This window comes from Magnolia sinica, chromosome 19 (genome assembly GCF_029962835.1).
Source record: "Magnolia sinica isolate HGM2019 chromosome 19, MsV1, whole genome shotgun sequence".
NCBI classification, from domain to species: Eukaryota; Viridiplantae; Streptophyta; class Magnoliopsida; order Magnoliales; family Magnoliaceae; genus Magnolia; species Magnolia sinica.
Genome location: NC_080591.1, coordinates 14,670,195 through 14,692,012, shown reverse-complemented (window position 1 = coordinate 14,692,012; position 21,818 = coordinate 14,670,195). Strand labels below are relative to the sequence as shown.

The 21,818-nt window shown below is 39.6% G+C and overlaps 2 protein-coding genes across 3 annotated transcripts; one reads left to right on the top strand and one right to left on the bottom strand.

Annotated features, from left to right (window-relative positions):
* Window positions 1-3,299: 3,299 nt before the first annotated feature.
* Window positions 3,300-18,840, top strand: LOC131234444 (BTB/POZ domain-containing protein At1g21780). Of its 2 annotated transcripts, none has more exons than XM_058231327.1 (4): window positions 3,300-3,467; window positions 3,570-3,715; window positions 16,958-17,073; window positions 17,568-18,840. In XM_058231327.1, exons 1-4 carry the CDS (start codon window positions 3,352-3,354, stop codon window positions 18,201-18,203), a joined length of 1,014 nt encoding a protein of 337 aa, XP_058087310.1. In that variant the 5' UTR covers window positions 3,300-3,351; the 3' UTR covers window positions 18,204-18,840. The 2 variants fall into 2 exon arrangements, with proteins under 2 accessions (XP_058087310.1, XP_058087311.1); XM_058231328.1 differs by having other exon boundaries at window positions 3,301-3,467; window positions 17,598-18,840.
* A 103-nt stretch (window positions 18,841-18,943) lies between these two features.
* LOC131234443 (aldehyde oxidase GLOX-like) lies at window positions 18,944-21,818 on the bottom strand. The gene has a single exon (XM_058231326.1). The coding sequence runs from the start codon at window positions 21,664-21,666 to the stop codon at window positions 19,993-19,995; it is 1,674 nt and encodes a 557-aa protein (XP_058087309.1). The 5' UTR covers window positions 21,667-21,818; the 3' UTR covers window positions 18,944-19,992.

Here is a 21,818-nt window from a genome sequence, read left to right as displayed (position 1 = left end):
ATTGTCATATAACATTATCTCATGGGTTGGATGAGGTGATAAAAAAGATAATTTGGGTAAGGAGATGGGCATTGGAGCAAATGCACCTCAACTGCACACTTTAAGTTCGAAAAAGAAGAAGCCCATATGCTTGAGTGACGCTGCCCAAAAGATGGGGAGTACCACATGGCCGGTGACAACCTGGCTACCGCTGGTCCCCACTTAGACTCCCTGCTTTGGCAGACAACATCCTCTAAGTGTTTGGAGGCTTTGCTTGAGGGTTGCTGCTTTGAGGTTTCGACCATTTCTTCGATTGGGCTTGGGTTCAATCTTGGTTTTGAGCTTAACTAGGTGAGTTGACTGAATTGTGAGGCTATGTAGGCTGATCGGGTGAGTTAACTTAAGGCTATAGAGTTTTGGGTTCTTAGGGTTTAGGGTTAGGCTGACTGGGTTAGATGGAATGAGTTTAGGGTTTAGGACTGGGGTTCCTAGGGTTTAGGCTTCTAAGGTTAGGGTTTTAGGTAGAACTGGGCACGGGGTCCGATCGAAGTGATTTCAATCTTGTTAGGAAGTTTATCTGATTATTCATTCCAATGAGATTAAGATTATCGAAAACGGATAAACAATGAAAAAGATACAAGCATTTAAACAATTGACAGAAAAAATAAAAACTAATAATTACGTTTTTTTATATATTCGAGATATATATATATATATATATATATATATATATATATATATATATATATATATATATATATAAATTATAATTTTTAAATATCTCTAACCCTATACACCGCACCCGATCCCAAACTCTCTCTTCCTCCCTCATCCTCCTCCTCTTCCAATCCTGGCAACCACCCACCACCATCACCACCCTCTCTCTCTCTCTCTCTCTCTCTCTCTCTCTCCACTCCACTCCCTCTCACCCTCCTCTTCCAAGCCCGACATCCACCCACCACCATCACCACCACCCTCCTCTCTCTCCTCTCCACTCCCTCCATCCCTCATCTCTCGATCTGAATCGGTGCCAACTCAAACCGACTCGGTGCTTTTTAACCGGGTCGGACTCGGTCCTGATTAGTCCAGGCTACCCGGATTCGGATTGGTTCAAGCATGCCAAACTCGGTACCGAGTCAATTCGAGTTCGGGTCAGGCTTATTTCAAAGCCGGATCAAGTCGGGTCAGCCCTAACTTGGACCAACTCGACTCGATGCCTAGCTCTAGTTTTAAGATTAGGGTTCAGTCGTCCATCCATCCGTTCAAACTCTATCAACTTATCAGCCTGGGGTGGGGTGTCTACACATGTACAAACTAATCCATAGTTAATATCAGTTGTCCACAGTGAATATTGACAATTCATACTGAATATCAATGATCCACACTAAATATTAGTGATCCACAACAAATATTGGCAATCCACCGCACAACATTCATTCATTACAACATACTTCTATCTCAACATTCTTTATTTACAAAAAATCATCCATTATAACATTCATCCATTACGACAATCATCCATTCCAATATTTAAAACATTTATTCATTACTACATTCTTCCATTACAAAATTCATCAATTGCAACATTCTTTCATTGCAAAAATTCATCCATTATAGAATTCTTCCACACCCTCCTCCATTTAACAAACTCTTACCATTCATTTTTAAAAAAAAAACAACTATAAAGAAAACCTTCACACCCTTCTTTCTTTCACAAACTTCCACCATTCATACAAAAAATAAATAAATAAATGAAAAACAACTATAAAGGGAACCAAGGACGAAAGAAGGAAGAATTAAGAATGAAATAAGATAAAAGAAAAAATGGAACAAATAAACACTATCCCTCCTTTCACACCCTCTTCTCCTCTCACGAAAAAATTAAGGAGGGAAGAAGGAAACGGCTAAATGACCCTCGTGCAACAAAGGCTCCACATTTCGAATACATCCACATCTTATGTGGGGCCCATTGAGTTGTCTTGAAGTAAATCCATCGCATTCACATGGAAGAGATTTTAATTTTATATCATTGGTCTAAATTTGAAGGTAAAATTCATCACAAATGAACCATATAGGAAGAAACAATTCAGAATTAATTAATGCACAATGTTAATGTAATTGTGGGTCATTAAGAGCTTCAAATAGAAAAATGAAGAAAAAAACATTTTGTAGGTTTATGATTGTTCGATTAAAATGAATGGATTAGATCAGCTAATGAATGGGCTGGTTCAAAAAACCTTTCTCCTTTCGAGACAAGAGTTCGCCATACAAGGAGCGCTGTGATAAATGGCATTTTAATCATCAGAAAAATAAAAATATATCCAAAGGGCTAAATAAACTTAAGTTTGTAAAGAACATACCAACACTGTGACCACATCATGCTAGAAGGCTATTGTAATAGAAACCTTAAATATTAAGGAATGCTTTTCCAAGAGGTGAATTTACAATACATGCCTTTATATTTTCTTTACAAAATGGGATTTAAGAACTGTATACCCATGTGGTTTCAATCTAACATCCAACTGTCAGCCCATGCATGAACTAAAACTAGGCAGCATCTAATCATAAAGTTAGGCAATCCATAAAAAGTACTGAATACTACTCAAAACTTTCAAATTCAATTTCAGCCCATTTGATCATGTGATCCGATTACTTGTTTTTGACCACCATAGCTGGTTATACGTTGAATGGTTTGGATGTTTCACATATACCATGTGGACCCACAATCTGGCCTGCCCTTACCTTTTTAGAAGAAAAATGTTAGATGATGGCATTTTTGTAATATTCTCTCTAAAAAAAAACACTCTGTAATTTCAACTCGTGGAGTCATTATTTGTAAAATCTCGGAGAATTCGCGGTAAAAATTCCCTTTAAAAATCTCTCTTAGTGTCGAACATCTCCTTCCGCACGAGCAAAAAGAAAAAACCTTCCATACACTGGCAGACTGTGATGGACAATACACAGGCACTTAAGAGATTACTTAGACATTACATACGTGGCACATAATTAAACTGTCCAAGGTATGGGTCCCAGTTTAGATAAACCATTGTCCAAAAATTAAGACTATTTCGATTACCTGACTGTCAGATTGGTGGACATTTAAGGGACGGTTAAAAATAAAAAAAAATAAAAATCCAACTGCTCTGTTTGAGCAGACAAGCGTCTCAGAATAGTTAAACCCATTTAACTATTAGCCTGTGGCTCAGCGACACGACACTGGGTAACAGAATTTGGAAATTTTAGTTAATGCGAGCCACGTGTACAATTCTAAGCGCCCGCATATCAAGCGTCATACGCAACCAGAGCATCAAATAATCCACGGAAGTATACCACCTATCCTACAGCTTTCTCAACAGAGTGACAGAGAAAGAGATGGCGAGCGATTCGAAGGTGGAGACGATTTCCCGACTCGCTCAGTGGAGAATCGAGAGTTTTGGGCCTTGCTCTTATCGACGATCCGATTCCTTCAAGGTCGGAATTTGGAACTGGTAATCCTTCATAACTCCCCGCGAGATACCCGATTCGGTGCTCTCCAGTCCTCCAAAGCCTCCCTCACCTACTTCCATATCTCATTTTCTTTTCTTTTCCAGGCATCTATCAATCGAGAAGAACCGGTATATGTACGTTCGTCTCTTTCCCGAGCCAGGCCGCGTTTCCAAAGATCAGCCTCCGATTGCCAAGTTCATCCTCCGCGTCTCCAACATCGGCGCCAACCGGCGTCCGTACATCTCCCCCGGTATGCGGAGCTGAAACTGAGAATAAATTTTTTTTTTTTTGAGAAATAATCCAGTGCTGTAGGACCACTGTAAGTTATGGTGCTCCTAGCTGTATTGAGGTACTTGGACGGTTCAATCGATTGATCTGGACCGTCCAATAGGTAGAGTACGTTCTCTTTACCTTACCCTTTAAAAGTCAAACTTGTCAGATGGCTCTGACCATCCGATCATTAACACTTGAAAAGGACGTCTGGGATCATTTGTATAAAGTTGGTCCAATCAATGATCTGATCCTTTAATTTGATGGAGCTCATCTTGGCTTGCTTATGATTCTTAATTTAATGGAAAATATACAAACGCGGCCAATTCGAACATAAATCTAGCAAGATTTAATTGATTTGGTAATTTAATGTTGAACTAGTATGTTTGCAGCAAGAAAAAGAAATTGTACCTGTTCTTTCCATTTTTCCAAATTCGGCTCCGGATCTTCGATTCTTTGAAAATAGCTTTAAAATGGGCCATTATGAACCTATATTGCGTTAGGGCCCATTTTGTTACCATTATGTAACTGTTTTTGTATACATTAGACTAGAAGAAACAAGAAAGAAATGAATAATTTATGACAAATGAGCAAGTTACAATTAAGCTACTCCATAAATGCTTAACACTCAATGCTCCTCTTCAACCAAGAAAATGGGTATCTATTATTCCCAACTTTGGATATTTATGCTTGGAATCTCTCTAATAACTAGTTTGATGAACATATCAACTTCCTTCTAAGTGTTAGAGTGCTTGACTGCTTATATGTGTTTTGCTCATTTCCATGAAATGGTATCTTTTAGCTCTGTATAGCATTTTGATAATCACGAATTTGAGAATCCATTGTCAAGTTAGTCATTAGAATTTAAGTTGAAACAGATAAGCTGTCTGCATGTTTGCAGTGGTTTATTGCTTTAGGCTAAGTTGAAGTAAGTTGAAATTAACATTTAAGTGAGACTAAGAAGGATTAAGACTTTTTTTTCTTTTTTCTTTTTTTTGCTGAAGAAAGGAATATCCTGAGTAACTGGTAAGTTGGGCTGCAAAATGCTTTGCAAGTCATTTTGAGTATCTTAAATAAGGGAGCATTTGAGGAACGAGGATGTGTTAGGATTTGAGTGGTTTGCCTGCATAAGAAATGAAGAGAAAACAGAGTATGTGATGTACTACTATTCTTGAGTTTATTTTATTTTCTTCAATTAAATGTATGTAGAAGTTGCCTTCTTGTTTCTTTGCTTCCTGTGCAATCTTCTTCTTCTTCATTTTGTTCGGCATAAATGTTTTGTTTGTGTCATTCGTATGTTTCTATTGTGTTTAATAGCCTAGATACCCCACCCCAGTCTTCTACATGATCGCCTAGGCACCTTGATTGTCATCTAGGGAAAAGGCTAGGAAATGCAGTTAAAATAATCACATCATACTATTAAATTATAGTATTCTTATTATTTTATATAAGTGTGCTTGCGTTGGCACTTGGCAGTCCGACTTTTAAAAGCAACTGTGCCTGAGAGTCTAACACATTGTATCTTTGTCTGATACTAACCAGTTCTGATGTCCAAGTTAGACACATTGTATCTTTGTCTGATACTAACCAGTTCTGATGTCCAAGTTACATAGGGTACAACTATTGTTTATGCTTAGGGCAAAAAAAAGAAAAAGAAAAAGAAAAAGAAAAAAAAAAACTATTGTTATGTTTCATGCATCATATATTCGTATATAAAATCATGTGATGAAAGTGACAAGGGGCCATTTAGATGCAAGAAAAGTTACATTTTCGTATGCCGTGTAAGGCAAACAACTTGTACATGGTTTGTCTAACCTATTTATGCACAGGAACCAAGAAAATAAAGGACAACCTATTCCTAAAACTTGATTATTAGCAAGGATTTCTTGAAACAAGTTGGAAGATGGATGAGGGAAGCTAAATACCTACCATGATGCACGTGTGGGAAAACAATGTTCTGTTCGCATGCGTCACGTGTCCCAAATGTGCCACCATTCATGTTCAAGCACTCCTATGTGGCACATGTCATATGTGCTCATGTGTGATAACTGCTAAATGTATGACCATCCATCTTTAAGCTCCTTACATATGCCACAGGTACTGTGATCTATCTTCATTCCCCTGTTCGAAGGTGTTTGACAAACAATGAACAAAATAGCTTGTTCATGACATCATGACCTAGATAGCCCATCCAAGATAGCATGATCAAGACAATCTGTCTTGAATACATCTTTCCTTGCAACCAAATGGGCCCTAGAGCTAGATTTCTTATTTCGCAGGTGGTCATCTGGGTCATCCTGGACTAAGCCACCAGGTAGTTGCCCAGAACCTACAAATGCATATGTCATAGCACTAAGCCTGTACGTGTGGGTGAGTCACCTTCACTACTGTGATGGGGAATCCAAGACCTGTAATCCAGTCTCGTAAAATTCTGTCGAGGACTATTCTTTTAGCAGGTCTTGTCATCTGTTCCCAAAAGTTAGTTGTTGTTGATGTGCATAATCTTTGTTGTGACTGAAATCATTGTGAATAAAGGATGCTCCAAGTTAGACAGTTCGAACCCTGCCTTTTTGTTCTCATGGGATTTCTTGAACCACACAGACTGCTCTGGGGTCTATATTTTGTTTTCTTAGACAACAGATTAAATGTTAGGTTCTAGGCAGTTGGCCTTTTTGCACATCTATTTGATTAATGGGGACGGCGATGAGGGGCTTTCTTGGTCAGCACTATAAAAATATTCATGTTGTGAATGTTTATCTTGGCTAGTGGAGTAATTGACCTGGACATTGTGTTTAATCTTGGCAACTGGCTCAAGAAACGGTATGATTTTCAGTTTTTCCAGACAGTTGGATAAAATCTCTTCAAATCTTATAGATCAATCATCAACCCTTTGGAAAACAGTGTCCGTGTGGCATTTCTGTGATCAAATTAGCGGCCCTGTGCTTAAACATTCAGCACCTTTTGAATGTGAATCTTCTGGTTTTGAATCTGACAAAGTAGAAAAACCATTGATAAACGCACAATGAGAACTAAGAGCAATTATAGGTGCAAATGCTGGATGAAATACTTAACTGGAAGGAGAAAGTGGTAGGATATGCCTAGAAAAGAGGATGACCTGACGACCTTCAGCTATATAGAGCTATGATATTCAGATACAGATGTTGAAGGATGCTGGGGTCCTTGGCATCTCCATTCCTCAGATCCAGGACGACACAAATTTGAATATCGAATTCACAGTATGCTATTTATATTTACTTTTAAGTTTCTTACTGAAAAAAGTTAACCCATTCTAATATTTAAAAAACCCCTTAAATAGACTGCATCAGCCCTTTTAATGGTCTAGAACATGGCATAGTTAAGGGGAAAAAGGGCAGCAATCTGAAAAAAAAAAAGACCAAAAATTGGATGGCTGGGATCATTGATGTGTCGAGATTATTTGGACCTCCAATCAATTTTTTTTTGAAGGGTTACATCCAATCAATTTTGGCTGATATGGTTCCTGACAGAGTGGAATGGCATAACAGGATTCGTGTAGCTGTTGCTAATTGGTTGGAATAAGGCTTGGATGATGATGATGATGCCAATCAATATTGGGTCACAACCTTTCCAGAGTCTAAATCTTTGAACCATGGTTTCCCTAGTCAAATTTGGCATGTTTAAACAATACACATCTTGAATTATGCATAAAGGCCCTATAATCGTCATTTTTTAAAAACCTAGTTGAACATACTACACTGATTTAGCTCCTTGTGAAAGATTTCAGATGTGGCCTCTAAGTCTTCTCTTTATATAGTGGACTCTTATCCATTGCCTTAATGGATTTTGTATGGTTTCTTATTGTTTCTTTAACAAAAATGATTGACAGATTTAAAAAATAAAAACAAATTTGGCCCCTAAAAGCACATTATTGTATTTGAAATATCAAGCAATGTCAATGCCCACATTTTCTCCTATCTTCCTGATAATTTTCAAAATTATGGGCCAAAATCCAAAAATAGAAATTGGCCAATATGGGTTTGTAATCTGTATCATCTGATATGGTTTGATGTGCCCCATGCCTTATCGGTTTTGTGGCCAGCAGATACAGCTCCCAATATCAATATTCATAAACCTCAGACTCAAGTTACATCGTGCAAAGTCTCCTGGTATGAACTGAGAGCTTTGCACAACCTGCAAGAAATGCTGCAGTGTAAAAGCCCAATCCAAGGATGATTGATGTCTTAATGCTTTTATCAACTCTTAGATGGCAAACTCTGCTTGACCTGATATGTTGATGCCAGTTCCATTAGTCCCTTGCAGGAGTATGGTTGGGGCAATTGAGCCCCATGACGTTAGTTGTGGCCTCAAGGTGTACCAAGTTGCAAGCTTCAAAAAATAAGTTAAAAAATGTTTAAAAGAAAAAAATTAGTAAAAATGAAAAGAGCTCAAAGTAAATTGTAAAAAAGTAAATTGTACATAATGAAGTATTGCATGTAGGAGGCATGCAAGGAGAGTTAGCCTGCACCATCTATGAAATATAATTGATTGATTTGTGTTACAAATAGTTGCATCTATATTATGAAATTACATATTAAGTACTTATAACTGAGTGCTCCTATAGCACAAAATATTATAATGCATTGAGTTACATTAGGACACAGATGGACAACCTACTTAATTGAACTGGACAGTTCATTCAGTCTGTCCCTCACTTCATGGGCTGCCATGCAAATAGCATGCCAATCAAATGACCATATTCATCCAAATGTTGGTCTTCTTGGCCTTATTTTTATAGCTTTTCATTTTCTAGGCCACGATTGGATGGTTAGGAGCCTCCAGATGGATGATTTGGATCAATGATCGCTCCTATTTTCTATTAAGTAACTTAAGCATCCATTTTATTGTCCATCGATTGTATGGTTAGAATAATTTGATTGTTGTGGTATTTGCTAGTGTTTTTAGTATCTTGCGATATCACCTATAAATTCCACGAGATATCTGTTATCTCAGCTTGGCGATACAAAACCAAGCTTTAATACGCATTTTTCATGGTATTGTGCAATATATTGCACGATATTGCAATATTGTGCAATATATGCACACTCCCCCTTTATAAATTCTTAATGTATCGTGTAATATAGTGATACCAAGTGCAATATCGAAAGGGATAAAAGGAAACCGACGCTGTTTTGTCTGGAAAATCCTAAAAAATTCACAAAAATCGATTTTTTTTAACAAAAATAAAAAGTAAAAATCTTCCTAGTACATTGTAGGGTGGTTTCAACCAATCCACTCTAGTTTGTTGGAATTTTTTATTTTTTTAATTTTTAATTTTATTTTTTTGAAAATTTTCCAAAATTGTGATCAAAAGCTTCTTAGGGCTGGATTCTAAAATGTGCATATTTTTTTGCTTTGACCTTTTTTTTTTTTTCATTTTTATATATTGTAAATAGTGTCAAATGGTAAGAAATCCATGATTCTTCATGTTTCGCATGAAAATTTGTGGATTCAGAGCTTTGATTTTGAGATTTTGGGAACATGGGCAAACTTGCAGAAAATTGGAGAAATTTTGAAAATTTTCCAAATTGGTTGCAATCTTAATGTCCACACACGAATCAAAGATGTATATAACCTAATCTACATATTCTTGGCAATTTGGAGATTTTTCGGGAAAAAAAAATAATTAAAACTTTTTAATATTGTTATATATATATTCGAAATCCACTGGTATATTTCTAGGGTTTTGCTTCTTTTGCTTTTGAATGTAATGATTGTGTTTCCATACTTTTCTTCTTACATTTATAATATTTATGAATTGACTTTGAATATAGTTGCATCAGTTCAATTTGACAACGCATAAATTAGGATCCTATAAAATGGAAATCTATTATGTGCACTTGTTTTTTGTATTTTTTTTTTTCAAAGTGTGTATTGGTGTCTTTTTTAACAATCTTTGAAGTTTCATTGAAAAATTCAACTAATTTCCCAATGTTTACCCATGTTTCCCAAGAACAGCAATAAATTACGTGATACAACCGATATACGACATGCGATAACCGATGTATATCTGTATCCCAAGGGTGCAATACAGTACGTGATAACGATACGGAAAGCATTGCATTGGTATTTGCTCAATGAATTTGGAAGTGTTGTCCAAACAAGTCATTGACTGGTCTTAGTTTGCCCAATGCGGCTCACATCACCATAACTTGCAAATGTGGTGGGGCTTAAATAAACATGAAACTACATAGAGACACTCTCATAGTTGGTGCTGCCACCAATATAGATCACCCACAACCAATGTTACCCATTGCCACCCTTACATGGGAAAGAGGGAAAAAAGTAAAATAAATCATCATCACCATAATCACTAGTATTGTCTAGTTGTCCCAACTACTTGGGTGTCTCATGATTGCTTGGAAAAGGTGACTAAACAGCTACCTACTTGACATAAGCCCACCTTTACTTGAGTCGAGAACTAGCTGGCATGTCACACTGGCATATAAAAGTGAGTCCAACTTGCCAAAATAATATGAGGTTTACTTATGTAAGGCTTATGCTTGGAGGCTGAGGGTGCCATATGAGCCTTGGGAACAACATCGAGTCTCTCTCTCTCTCTCTCTCTCTCTCTCTCTACACACACACGCACACACAAAAAGAACATCCAATGTTGTAAACTCAAGAATTTGGAGAATGTTTCATACCATGTATAGAGTATTCTAGTAACTCATATACATGATATTCACAAATGTTACCTCATATTTTGCCAGAAAACAGTTACATCATTTGCATCCCTATTAATCTTAGTGAAGGACACCACTATTAGAGCATAGACTCCCCACCTTGGTTGTTTGGCGGGATAAAGCAACTGGGGATTGCCAATCCAGGGGGTTTCCAATCCCCTCTTTGAGGGGGTTTGTAATCCAAGGTGAGAGCTTGGATTACACCTAAAATCATTTGAATAGTTGCAGGCATAAATGTATGTCACTGTACACTATCATTCTACTAGGCACATGGCCCACTAACGATGATCAGCACCGTCCAAACATTGTTCATGTAGATCAGCACCGTCCAAATATTGTCTAGCACCGTCCAAACATTGTCCATATCAATCAACGATTAAAAATCGTTGGTTAGTCACTCAGACATGATCTTGTGCTTGCGGTCCATCTGAGACTTGGAATTTCATCACTTTTAGGCAAAACATATATTTTAGTGGGCTTATCACAACCATAGTGTCAAAAATTATATATCTCACTAATTGGGGATTTTAAATTTGATTTAGTAATTAAATTCAAAACCCCGTGAATATACCATGTATAGGTATTTTTGAATTAAAGTTGATTCACACTCAAGGGTACCAAACACACCGAGAGGATTACCAATCTAGGGGGTTTCCAATCCTGGGGGTTGCAAATCAAAACAGTTACATCATTTGCATCCCTATTAATCTTAGTGAAGGACACCACTATTAGAGCATAGACTCCCCACTTCCTCCATCAAGTCAACCATCCTCCAGAGATGGCATTAGACAAGTCACCCTTAAAAATAGCCAAAAGATCTAAATACATGGCAAGCTCAATAGCCTGCGACCAAGGTGTTCCAAAACGGTAATGGTGGTTGTAACGGCCACCACCGTTTCTGTTATGATAAGGGCTGTAACAGCGGTTATGGCCGTTTTTTATTTTTTGAAAAAGCCGTTACAGGACCGTTATGGGGCCGTTACAGGTCCGTTACGGCTTGTTTTTTCTGTAACGATCGTTTCGACCCTGTAATGCATAGCGGTTATGACCGTTACCATTACATAACTGATTTTGAATACCTTGCCTGCGACACAATAGCCTCAGCTCAATTGGAGTCTCTAATGTCAATGAGACCCCAAACTCAACAACCACAAAACTACTGGTCCTGGAGCACCACACCCACCCTTGTGGGGCTGAGTTTTCTAAAAGAGAATATTTAAAACAACCAGCGAGACCCAATTAGATACGGGGCTTGTGGTCTTCGATCTAGCCGGATTTAACCTCAAGGCCTTTCTTTCAACTTGCATTGAGGCGCATGCCATGAGGCATGCGGTTCCCACCTTTAAAAACTATGATCCATATTGTCTGAGTTATAAGCCACATTGTTGATGGAACCGATGTTTAGAGGACCATTATCGTTATGGGTATCGGTGACTTGGGATAAGGAAGCATGTATCAATATTGTTTACAATATCGCAAATATGGGGAAAAGTATTCTTGTATGATGGAAACATTGTTAAAAAAAGTTGAATTTTTAGTGAAAATTTACGAGATGTTAAAAGACCTAGGTTTACACACTTAGGACTCAAAATATTACAAAATAGGCATACTTAATAGGTTTCCATTTTATAGGGGCATAAATCATGAACTGTCGGACAAAAGCAATAAATTATATAAAAAATAAATTTATATCATTCAAATATCATACGATGTAAGTAAGAGAGCAGAAAAAATAATCCAAGAACTAAAGAGAATAAAATACACACACACACACACACACACACACACACACACACATTCTCTCAAACCCATGTAGAGTTACAACTCGTAGTTGTTGTCTCCAGGGTTCGAGCTCGTGCTTTTATGGTGGACATAATGAGTTTCAACATTGAGATCGTGGGTTTGAGACCATACGTAATAAAAAAAAAAAGTTGTCTCCATCCCCACTAGGGCAGCCATAGTACTATTGCTCCTACTGTGCCCAAGTCAAGGTAGGATGATACCAACTCAAGCATCCTCTCACGTATCAATGGTACTCATCCTCTCCAAACTAGGTTAGTTTGCCCATCCAATTATATTGTGTAATCGTTACATCTGTGGTTGTTATGACTCCGCACCTCCATAATCATTCAAAATATATTTGTTCATCAATTTCTTCCCAGCCTTCACAAATGCTTAACCATTATTCATCACAATTTGAACCATATTTTTCAAATGCACCTCTTGCATCACATCCTTTATTAGTCTATATTTGTAAGGTGCACCCTTAATTTTGTTGGAAGCATCAATGGACTTCAAGAACACCATCCTCCATTTACGGTACACCATGGAGTTTATTATTAATAATCTGATTAGCCTGTCCACCCCAGGGTATTCAAAATCAGTTACATAACATGATGGGGACATCACGCGCACGCGCACGCCCCCCCCCCCACCATCGATCTGGATCGATGACGACATCCATGGAGGGCCTCTCAGTTAGAGGGCTATGCTATGGTTCCTTGGAGTGGACCTATCATCATATGGATCCCACCACTGGATCTCATAATCGTGGCACACTACTCTAGATAATCTATGACTTTGGATTTTTGGTTATTATCGTTATTAGGAACATCATGAACGATTTAGATTGCATTGATTAGTTGTTATTTTTGTTACTTCGTCTCTAAGTAATAGTGTGCGCACATAGCGCGGCTTTTGGGGTATAGGGTTTTCTTGTAAATAAGCAACCCCTTGTAGGTTTTTTCTCATTGAAGATTATGAATAAAATTTTGCGTTTTCCTGTTTCTCTAGTTCTCCGAGTTAAGGAAATCTAATTGGGTATGAAACACTCCCTTCTTCGAAGGGCTAAATACCGTGGTACAAAGCCACATCCATCCCAAATCGCTCCCACCTCCTATCCTCTATATTCATCATCTCTCACAGCCATTCACTCTCCAAATTCACTCCCTTTGCTGCCAATCCTTCCTCTATAACAGATTTGCAGAATCAGGCCCTGCAGGAGGGCTGAAACTTCGGCGGAGCACCATGAACAACTGGACGTCTGATCGGCCTGAGATTTGGTGTGTGGGTGGCCCACCCCTGGCCAACCAAACCCAAGCTTTCCCTTTTTGGGTTCGTGGGCCCCACACACATGCGGGAAGGATCCCACGCACTTGCGTCTGGACCCAACCACTGTCTACACGTGTGGAACATCTTGGGTTCATCTTTCTCCTCTATTTCACTCCTCTCTCGCTTTATTTCCCTAACCCTAACCTTAGATAATCCTAAATCCCAAGTTATATTCCACTTTTGCAATCCTAGGTTTTCCCAAATTGAAACATGTGAATCCCTTGGATTGGGGAATAATCCTTTGCATGTGTGGATGAATCTACTCTCCTTTAAGCATTGTTTGATCTATAATTTTTAATTGATTCAACCCTAACATGTGTAGGTTTGGACCCTCATAGATTCCCCTTGCTGAATGCTTGACTTTATGTGGGATGTGGAATTTTTGTGATTGTTTCTAAATTAGTATGATCTAAAGCCTGAAATCTTGCATATCATATTTAATTTTCATGTCCTGCATCATGACGGCCGTCACGTAACGATAACGGTCATAACCATTACCTGTTACGGGGTCGAAACGGCCGTAATGGCCGTTATAGAAAAAAAAAAAAAAAACTGGTTGTAAAGGCCCTGTAACGGTCCCATAATGACCTTGTAACTAACCATAATGGTCTTGCAATAGTCATGTAACATTTTTTTTTCAAAAAATAAAAAATGGGTCGAAACGGCTGATACGGGGGCCGTAACGACCCATATCATAACAGAAATGATGGTGGCCATTATGACAACCGTTACCATTTTGGAACACCTTGGTCCACCCATCACATGTCACTGTAAAATCTTAATCTTCTAGTTTGGCTCAATGAAGATATGATATCTTGCATCTCCTGCACCAACTGATCTAGGTAATGCCCAATAATCTCCTCGGGTGTTGGAGGCTTCATACCTATGGTAGTGCACTGCGCTTCTTCAATTATATTCTTGAAGTGTGGGTTGACAATTGCATTAGCTGGCACTTGACCAATATAAACCATTTCGAAATGAAGCTCCGCATCTCTCCCACACTCCCTTGTTACGTATATATTTGTTGCCTTTGTGTGACACCCTTAATGGATTGATCTTGCACCCAAGTGTTTTAGCTGTGATGTCGTCCTGCCCTATAAACTCCAAACTCTCATCTCTGAACTACCAGTGCCTCATCTACTATTGCCCTTACCCCAGCTGCTCCAATTCTGGAACCCTTGAACCTCGGCCTAGTCTCCTCAAGTTGTTACCTTTACTCCCTATCCCAACCTATATGCATAGAGGCATGGATCACATAATCTTCAGGGAAAGTGATGTCACTTTAATCATGACCCGAATCCTCATTGATAGTCCCTAGGCTGTGACATGACAACTCGTCTCTAATCTCCTTCTCCCATAGCTTCTTCCAGTGTTTTAAATAGCATCACTATGTAGCATGTAGCATACACTATGTAGCATAGCGTAGCCTACATGCTACGTAGCATGTTAAAAAAAAAAAAAAAACATTTCCCTTGTAGCGTATGCTTCAAGGGTCGTAGCATATGCTACACAATACTAATTTTTTTTAAAAAAAAATTAAAAATAAAAATAAAAACATAATGTAAATCTTGTTAGTTCATTTTCTAATGTAAAATGGTGGTGGCCCATACTTCTCACATGTATCAATGATGCAAAGCTATCGAGACCATCCAAATAGTGGGTCCTCTTGTAGATGGAGAATAGTAGTATATGTACCCAGTTTATACAATCTTAACCATCTATAAATGGGACTCCATGTGTATGGTTGTGGACTTATGACCATTATAAATGGTGTAAAACTCTCATAACCTCCCAACTAACTTTTAGGTGTGAAATAGCTGTGTAACCATCTTGTGGGAGGGAAATAATGGTCTCCCATCATTATAAATACCCCTTTAAATCTTCATTCCCACAACTCATGCCATTTGATTCCTTAGATTGCTCAAGAACTATTTGGATCCTTTTCAAAGCCCTCTCTTCCTTTTCCCCGTGCCCATGCTCAGGACAAGGTGAGGCTCTATGCCAACTGTTTGAGCACCAGTAGTACCCCCTGGTTGACTATTTGAGGGACCTGAGCTGCAGCCCAACGCTTACTGTTAATGGCACTGGTGGTGGCTATGTGTTGATTATCCAAAGACCCAAAACAATGACCTTCACTGATTGTTTGGACTGATTAATAGAACTCTTGGGTGGTCCTGCTCCTAACTGTCAAGAGCATCGACTCTTGGTTTCTCCAGTAGAATGGACTTAGTTTTGTTTTTGTCCAAGGACTTTTGGACGCCTCAGGGCAAGGCAAACATGCTACCAGAACTTCCAAACTTTCTGGAGCTTATATAGGATGCAATGCTAAGGCTATTGAGTGTTTCAAGCATCGGAATGCTCTGCCTAATTAATGATCTAGACACTCTAAAGACGAAGGACCATTGAATAGGACTTTATACATCATTTGCATTACTCTATTCTGTACCATATAACAAACTAGTTTTCTCTAGTTTTTACCTTTTAATCAAAGCGTTTTCCCCAGGGAATGTAATTAAGGGCCTGTGCCCAACCACAGCCTGGAATGTACTTTGTTCCCAGATCAATAAAAGCCACTCGACAGGGCATGTTGGTGTATATTCTTGCAATGGAATTAAGAATCAAATCGATATCAAACCTTATTCAGTAAAAGATAATTCTTGTGAACAGATACAAATAATATCGGCTGATATTATCAACAATGTCAGTAATGCTAGGAACACTAGATTAAACATAGCCTGAAAATCACACTAGTCACTAATTAAGGGTCTGTGCCCAACCACAGTCTGTAATGTACTTTGTTCTCATATAAATAAATGCCTCTTGATGGTATATTTTTGGGTGCATATCCTTGTAATGAAGTTAATAATCAAACCTTATGGAGCAAAAGACAGTTCTTGTGAACAGATAAAAATAATATTGGCCGACATTATCTATAATTTCAGCAATGCTAGGAACATTAGATGAAACATTGCCTGAAAATTGCACTAGTCAGTTGATCATGACACCTAATTTGATGGTTAAAAGAAAATAGTCAGTGGCAGTATGCTATTTGTACTGCACGGATGTTCATGCGTATGGTGGCTAGGTTACCATGATTTAACATGAGGCAAATGCAAACAAGATTTTTTTTCCCCTGCTTAGATTATGGTCATACAAGTTTATGGAAATCTGTTGCCAAAATCAAACCTTAAGCCACTACAAGTTTCTTACTGATATATTAAAAAATTTTAATGGTCAATTCTGTTCGATCGTCCATCAGTGATTATTTGAAATATTACATCTACAGGAATTACGTTAAGCATGCACAAAACTGATAGTGTTCTGTTAGTATGCTTTTATCTTATGCATGGATGTAGGGATGTCCATTTAAAAAATATTGCTTTGTGCAGTTCATGAAAGACTTCTCCGGAACAGTGAAGACTTTGTGTGGCCTGTTGACTCTACCTTCCATGGGCGATTCATCATTGATGTAGAATTCCTAGACCTGAAGATCTATCCACTCAATGTAATTGCCCTTGCCCATCTTTTAGATTTCAGGAATGCTACTGTGACGTGTGCATCATGGAGTTCCATGAAGTGACCAGTGAAACATCTGTACTGTGCATGTGCTTGTGTATGGTGATCAGACCTCTGATTTGGTGGACCACCACATGGATAGGCCAAGCATGGCAATCAGACCATGGTGGACATCTGATCAGTGGCCTGAAAAAAGAATGGTTAACAGCAAAATTGAGCAGTGGTCCACATTCAATGGGCAAAAGTAACAACATGGAGTTGTTGAAGTTGTCCAATCACCAGTGTTTGGCCTATCCCTTCCACATGGTGACCCACAAGATCAATGATCCCAATCATTAGGCACGTTTGATGCGTGAATTTGGGGATTCCACTCAATGTAATAACTGTGTAGTGTGCATCATAGTATCATTTTCTCCTTAGTTTGGAAGGTTTCAATAAAGCCACATAATTCTCTTGCTTAAACCTCTTGCTTTTATTTCAAAGAAAACTTCAGGTGTTTCTCTTGAAACTCAGGGCGGCGAAGCCTCTTCTATATGGCCCCACGAAGGACCAATGCAATCTCTAGCAATGAGTAGCACTCTCCGATGCCTATCCCGCATGCTTGATGAGGGCATCCATACTGATGTTACCATCAACACAGCCGATGGCACCCTGCGGGCCCACAAGGCCCTTCTGTCCGCGAGCTCCCCTGTTTTTGAGAGCATGTTTCTTCACAACCTCAAGGAGAAAGAGTCCTCCATAATCAACATTGAGGACATGTCTCTTGAATCCTGCATGGCACTCCTTAGCTACATATACGGGGGCATCAGACAGGAAGAGTTCTGGAAGCACCGGCTGGCACTGCTCGGAGCGGCGAACAAGTATGATATCACCGACCTCAAGGAGTGCTGTGAGGAAAGCCTCTTGGAGGACATCAATTCAAGCAACGTGCTTGAGAGGCTGCAGGAAGCGTGGCTGTACCAGCTGGAGAAGCTGAAGAAAGGGTGTTTGATGTATCTGTTCGACTTTGGCAAGATATATGATGTTAAAGACGAGATCAACGGCTTCTTCATGCATGCGGATAGGGAACTGATGGTAGAGATGTTTCAGGAGGTGCTGACAGTCTGGAAGCCCTTGTGATGCCCAAGTAGTATGTTGTGCATGTCAGCACCCGTAAAAAGAATGTGCAGTTATACAAGTGAAGCTTTTGTTTGATGAGTTTTGCTAATCCCACAGTCACTTCTACACATGAATGAGTGAGCAATGCATCAGGTTTCTCTCCCTGTTTAAAAATTACACGATTCTGTGCATCAAGTCATTAGGTGGGCCACACATATATGTTGAACATGAATCATTTGTAGGTTTTTGAAGTTGTGTATTGTTTTCAAACATGTAAAGATACCTGATGAATTGACCGTCCAGATTTTGGGCTAGGCTGTTTATGCAGTGGGGATGGTCCGCCTGATGCACAGGTCCCTAAGTCGGCATATGTGGCCACGTGTAGAGGTGCATGTGGGCTTGGCAAAGTGCTCGCTTTTTTTTTTTTCCATGGCTTTTTTTTTTTATTTTTTATTTTTTTTTATTTTTTTATTTTTAGTGTTCCTGTAAAATAGTCATGGGCAGCTATGCTCCCCACGTTTCGTTCTCACTCCAAAACAGGCACCATGCCACAGCTGTAAAATATGTAACTATTTAGAAAATCATGCATCTTTGTAGGAACTGAAAAACAGAGTAATATAGTTTAATATGTATATACTATGTATGTGTATTTTGCTTCCATCCTTTTACAATATTGTATCTTATCATGCTTGAGTGACATTCATTTGATACAACCATGCTGGGGGTCTCAAAGAGCTAAAATGTGATTTTGTGCATGCTACTTAGATTGAATCTAGCTGTTTATACTGTGAGAAAGGATATGAATCTTAGCAACTTTGCTTTTTTCTTAGAAATCAGGAATTCTGTCCTTGTACATGCAGCAACACATATCGGAGATCCACGGTTCATCTCTTGCACTGTGCACTAGATGGTTGTATCTCAAAGATGATACCCATCACATTGTTGGTTGATTTCTTTTTAGCCACGCACATGGAATCCTCAAAAATCTTCCAGTTAAATGCTTGGTGTTGATTTGATTTTTTTGGGCTGTTATCCATCCATGGCAGGGACTGCTGGATGAATGTTCCGGATCTTATATAGGTGGACCGAGTTCACATGTATAAAGTGCTTAATATCCTTCCCCATGAACTGTTTTGTGGAAGTCAATATTATTTCTCATGTAAGCTTCATACAAAGGAACTTATAAATGGTACCCTTGTCATGTATTAAGTCAAATAAAACCAAATAAACTGTAGGACCCGCTGAAAATTAGTCTAGTCTAACAATTCAAACCTCTGATTCATGGACACTTTTTTACTTTTAAATCAAACTATTGGATATTTTGCATTTTTAACCGTCCAACAAATATACAGCAATATTTTGTCAATTATGCACCTAAATTGGTACCAAATTTTGGATAGCTTAGGCTAATTACTTGTTTCCACGTATGCAATTTCTCAATAAACTTGAGCTACCTGCGTATCATTCATCACACTTTGCCAGAGTATTAAAGAAAACTAAGGGAGAGAGAGATCCAAACTTCTGATTTCATTTCTTTCAACATATAACATGCAAAATTGCATGAAAAAAAATGCCACCCAAAAATACAAACCGTTTAAAAAAAGCCCAATTAAATCAATCAATGGGGTTTCTCCCATGAACAAAAATAAAAATGATACTTAAATCCCCAAAAGTGACAGTGCAACCCTCACAAGTGTAATTTGGATATCAAGCTACTCTTTACGGTTGGAACCATCAAAGTCTGTGGGAGAGAAAAATATCATTCCCCATAAATACAAAATGAGGCAAAAAAAAAAAAAGAGAATAAAAATCAGTGCATCCTCACCCATATTCCAGGGCTGGGAATCCCTGCATGCACAACAAACAGCATGTAGTAACCAGGCGGTGCGATCGCAGCCGTTGGCGGTCCAATTGCGTTCACCTGATACATCAAGGGCGGTGCCTGCACCACCCGCGTCACCTTCAACACCAGCAATCTCTGATTCATCGCAGTAGAATGCGTTGTGAAAGACGGGGCCAGCATTGTAACAGACAGTCCAGATTGCGGCATGTAGGACGTCAATAAAAAATTGATGGTGATCGGCTGGCCATACGATAGGAGCTGCTCGGGCACAGTGGATGTGATCTGTGGCCTTAACCGAGCGTATTGCATGTCAAGGTAGGGCGGCGAAAACGCTTCGATGCTGAGCTCCGTTGGGTAATCCACACCAGCTGTGAAGTTGTAACGCATATGAGGGTTGCTGCCCCCAACGAGGATCCGTCCGTCAGGAAGCACGACAGCTGATGAATGGTATAGCCTAGCGATTGGCGATGGACTTAGGATCTGGAACCGTTGGCCCACTGTATCAGATGGACGATAAATAACGGGTTTGGTGATTGGGTTTCGCGCCAGCTCCCACCCGGATGTGCCATTGGCTGCCCCATTTATGATCAAGACATCGCCTGTGGGGAGCAGCAGCATATCTCCCATCACTCGGGCCATCGGCATTTCTTCCATTTCCCACTGGGCCTCATGATCTGTGACTCTCAGCCGTCCACAGCTTGATAAAGCTGGCAAGAATGTTCCGTTCTCGGCCTGCTTGAATGCGCCACGTGGCGCCCCGCCACATACCATCACCTCGGCTATCAGGCCATCGACACCATCGATATCATCAAGATGCAGCGGGAGCAGTACAGATGATCCAGAGCTGGGGAAATTCCGTGGGTCCCGACCTGGGATAGGTGGATACTTCCTGACCACACGATTTTTCATGTAATCTAATCTGATGGCACGATCATTCGCAAAGATGAATAGACTCCCGTCTGGTAGCAGGTGCAAGAACGGATAAAGATTGTTCTCGTCGACGTCCCGTGTCTCTATCAAGAACCGAAGCCAGTAATTCGCCGGCTCAGAGGAGTTCCTCGGAAAGAATTCATAACTGAATTGTCGACGTCCACCTACGATGATCACCCGTCCATCTTGCAGAATCTGATTTGTGGCATACCAACGACGGACAGAAAGATAGTGGGGCTTCTCGATCCAATCGCAATCTTCAAATAGTGGGCCACCCACACATGGGGTGAATGTGCGAACCACTCGTTCCCCGTCATTGTATCCGCCCGTCTGTACGAAGGTGCCGTTGGGAAGAACGGAGCCGGATGAGCACCACGTGTCAGTCTGGACGGTGAGAGGACGAACGATGTTGGATTGAACGTCGTATGTGAGGGAGTGGGCAGTGCAGTCGATCTTGAGGGCGGTATCGTTGGAGTCCAATCGGCATCGACCGTCAGGGAAATAGAGATTGGACGGTCCGAAATCTGTGCGGTCGAACATGACGACTTGGTTGGTGTAGATGAGCTGCATGTGCATGGCTGAGATGCCAATGCTCTTCTGCAGGAGGCGCCATTCGCCTGTTGCGGGAAGCTGTTGGGAGAGGGAGAGGGATGGGATTGTTGAAAAGATGAAGAGCGAGAAGAAGAAGAAGAAGAAGGCACGATTTTCCATGAGAAAGGAAAAAAGATTCAGAGCGTTTGAATGGTTTTCTTGAATTTTGGAGGAAGAAGAGGAATTGGAGAGCAGAGTAACAGGAGTGTAATGAGAAAGGAATTAGATAATGAGGCTGTTGAATCGAGCGAAGAAGGTATTTATAGAGGGCG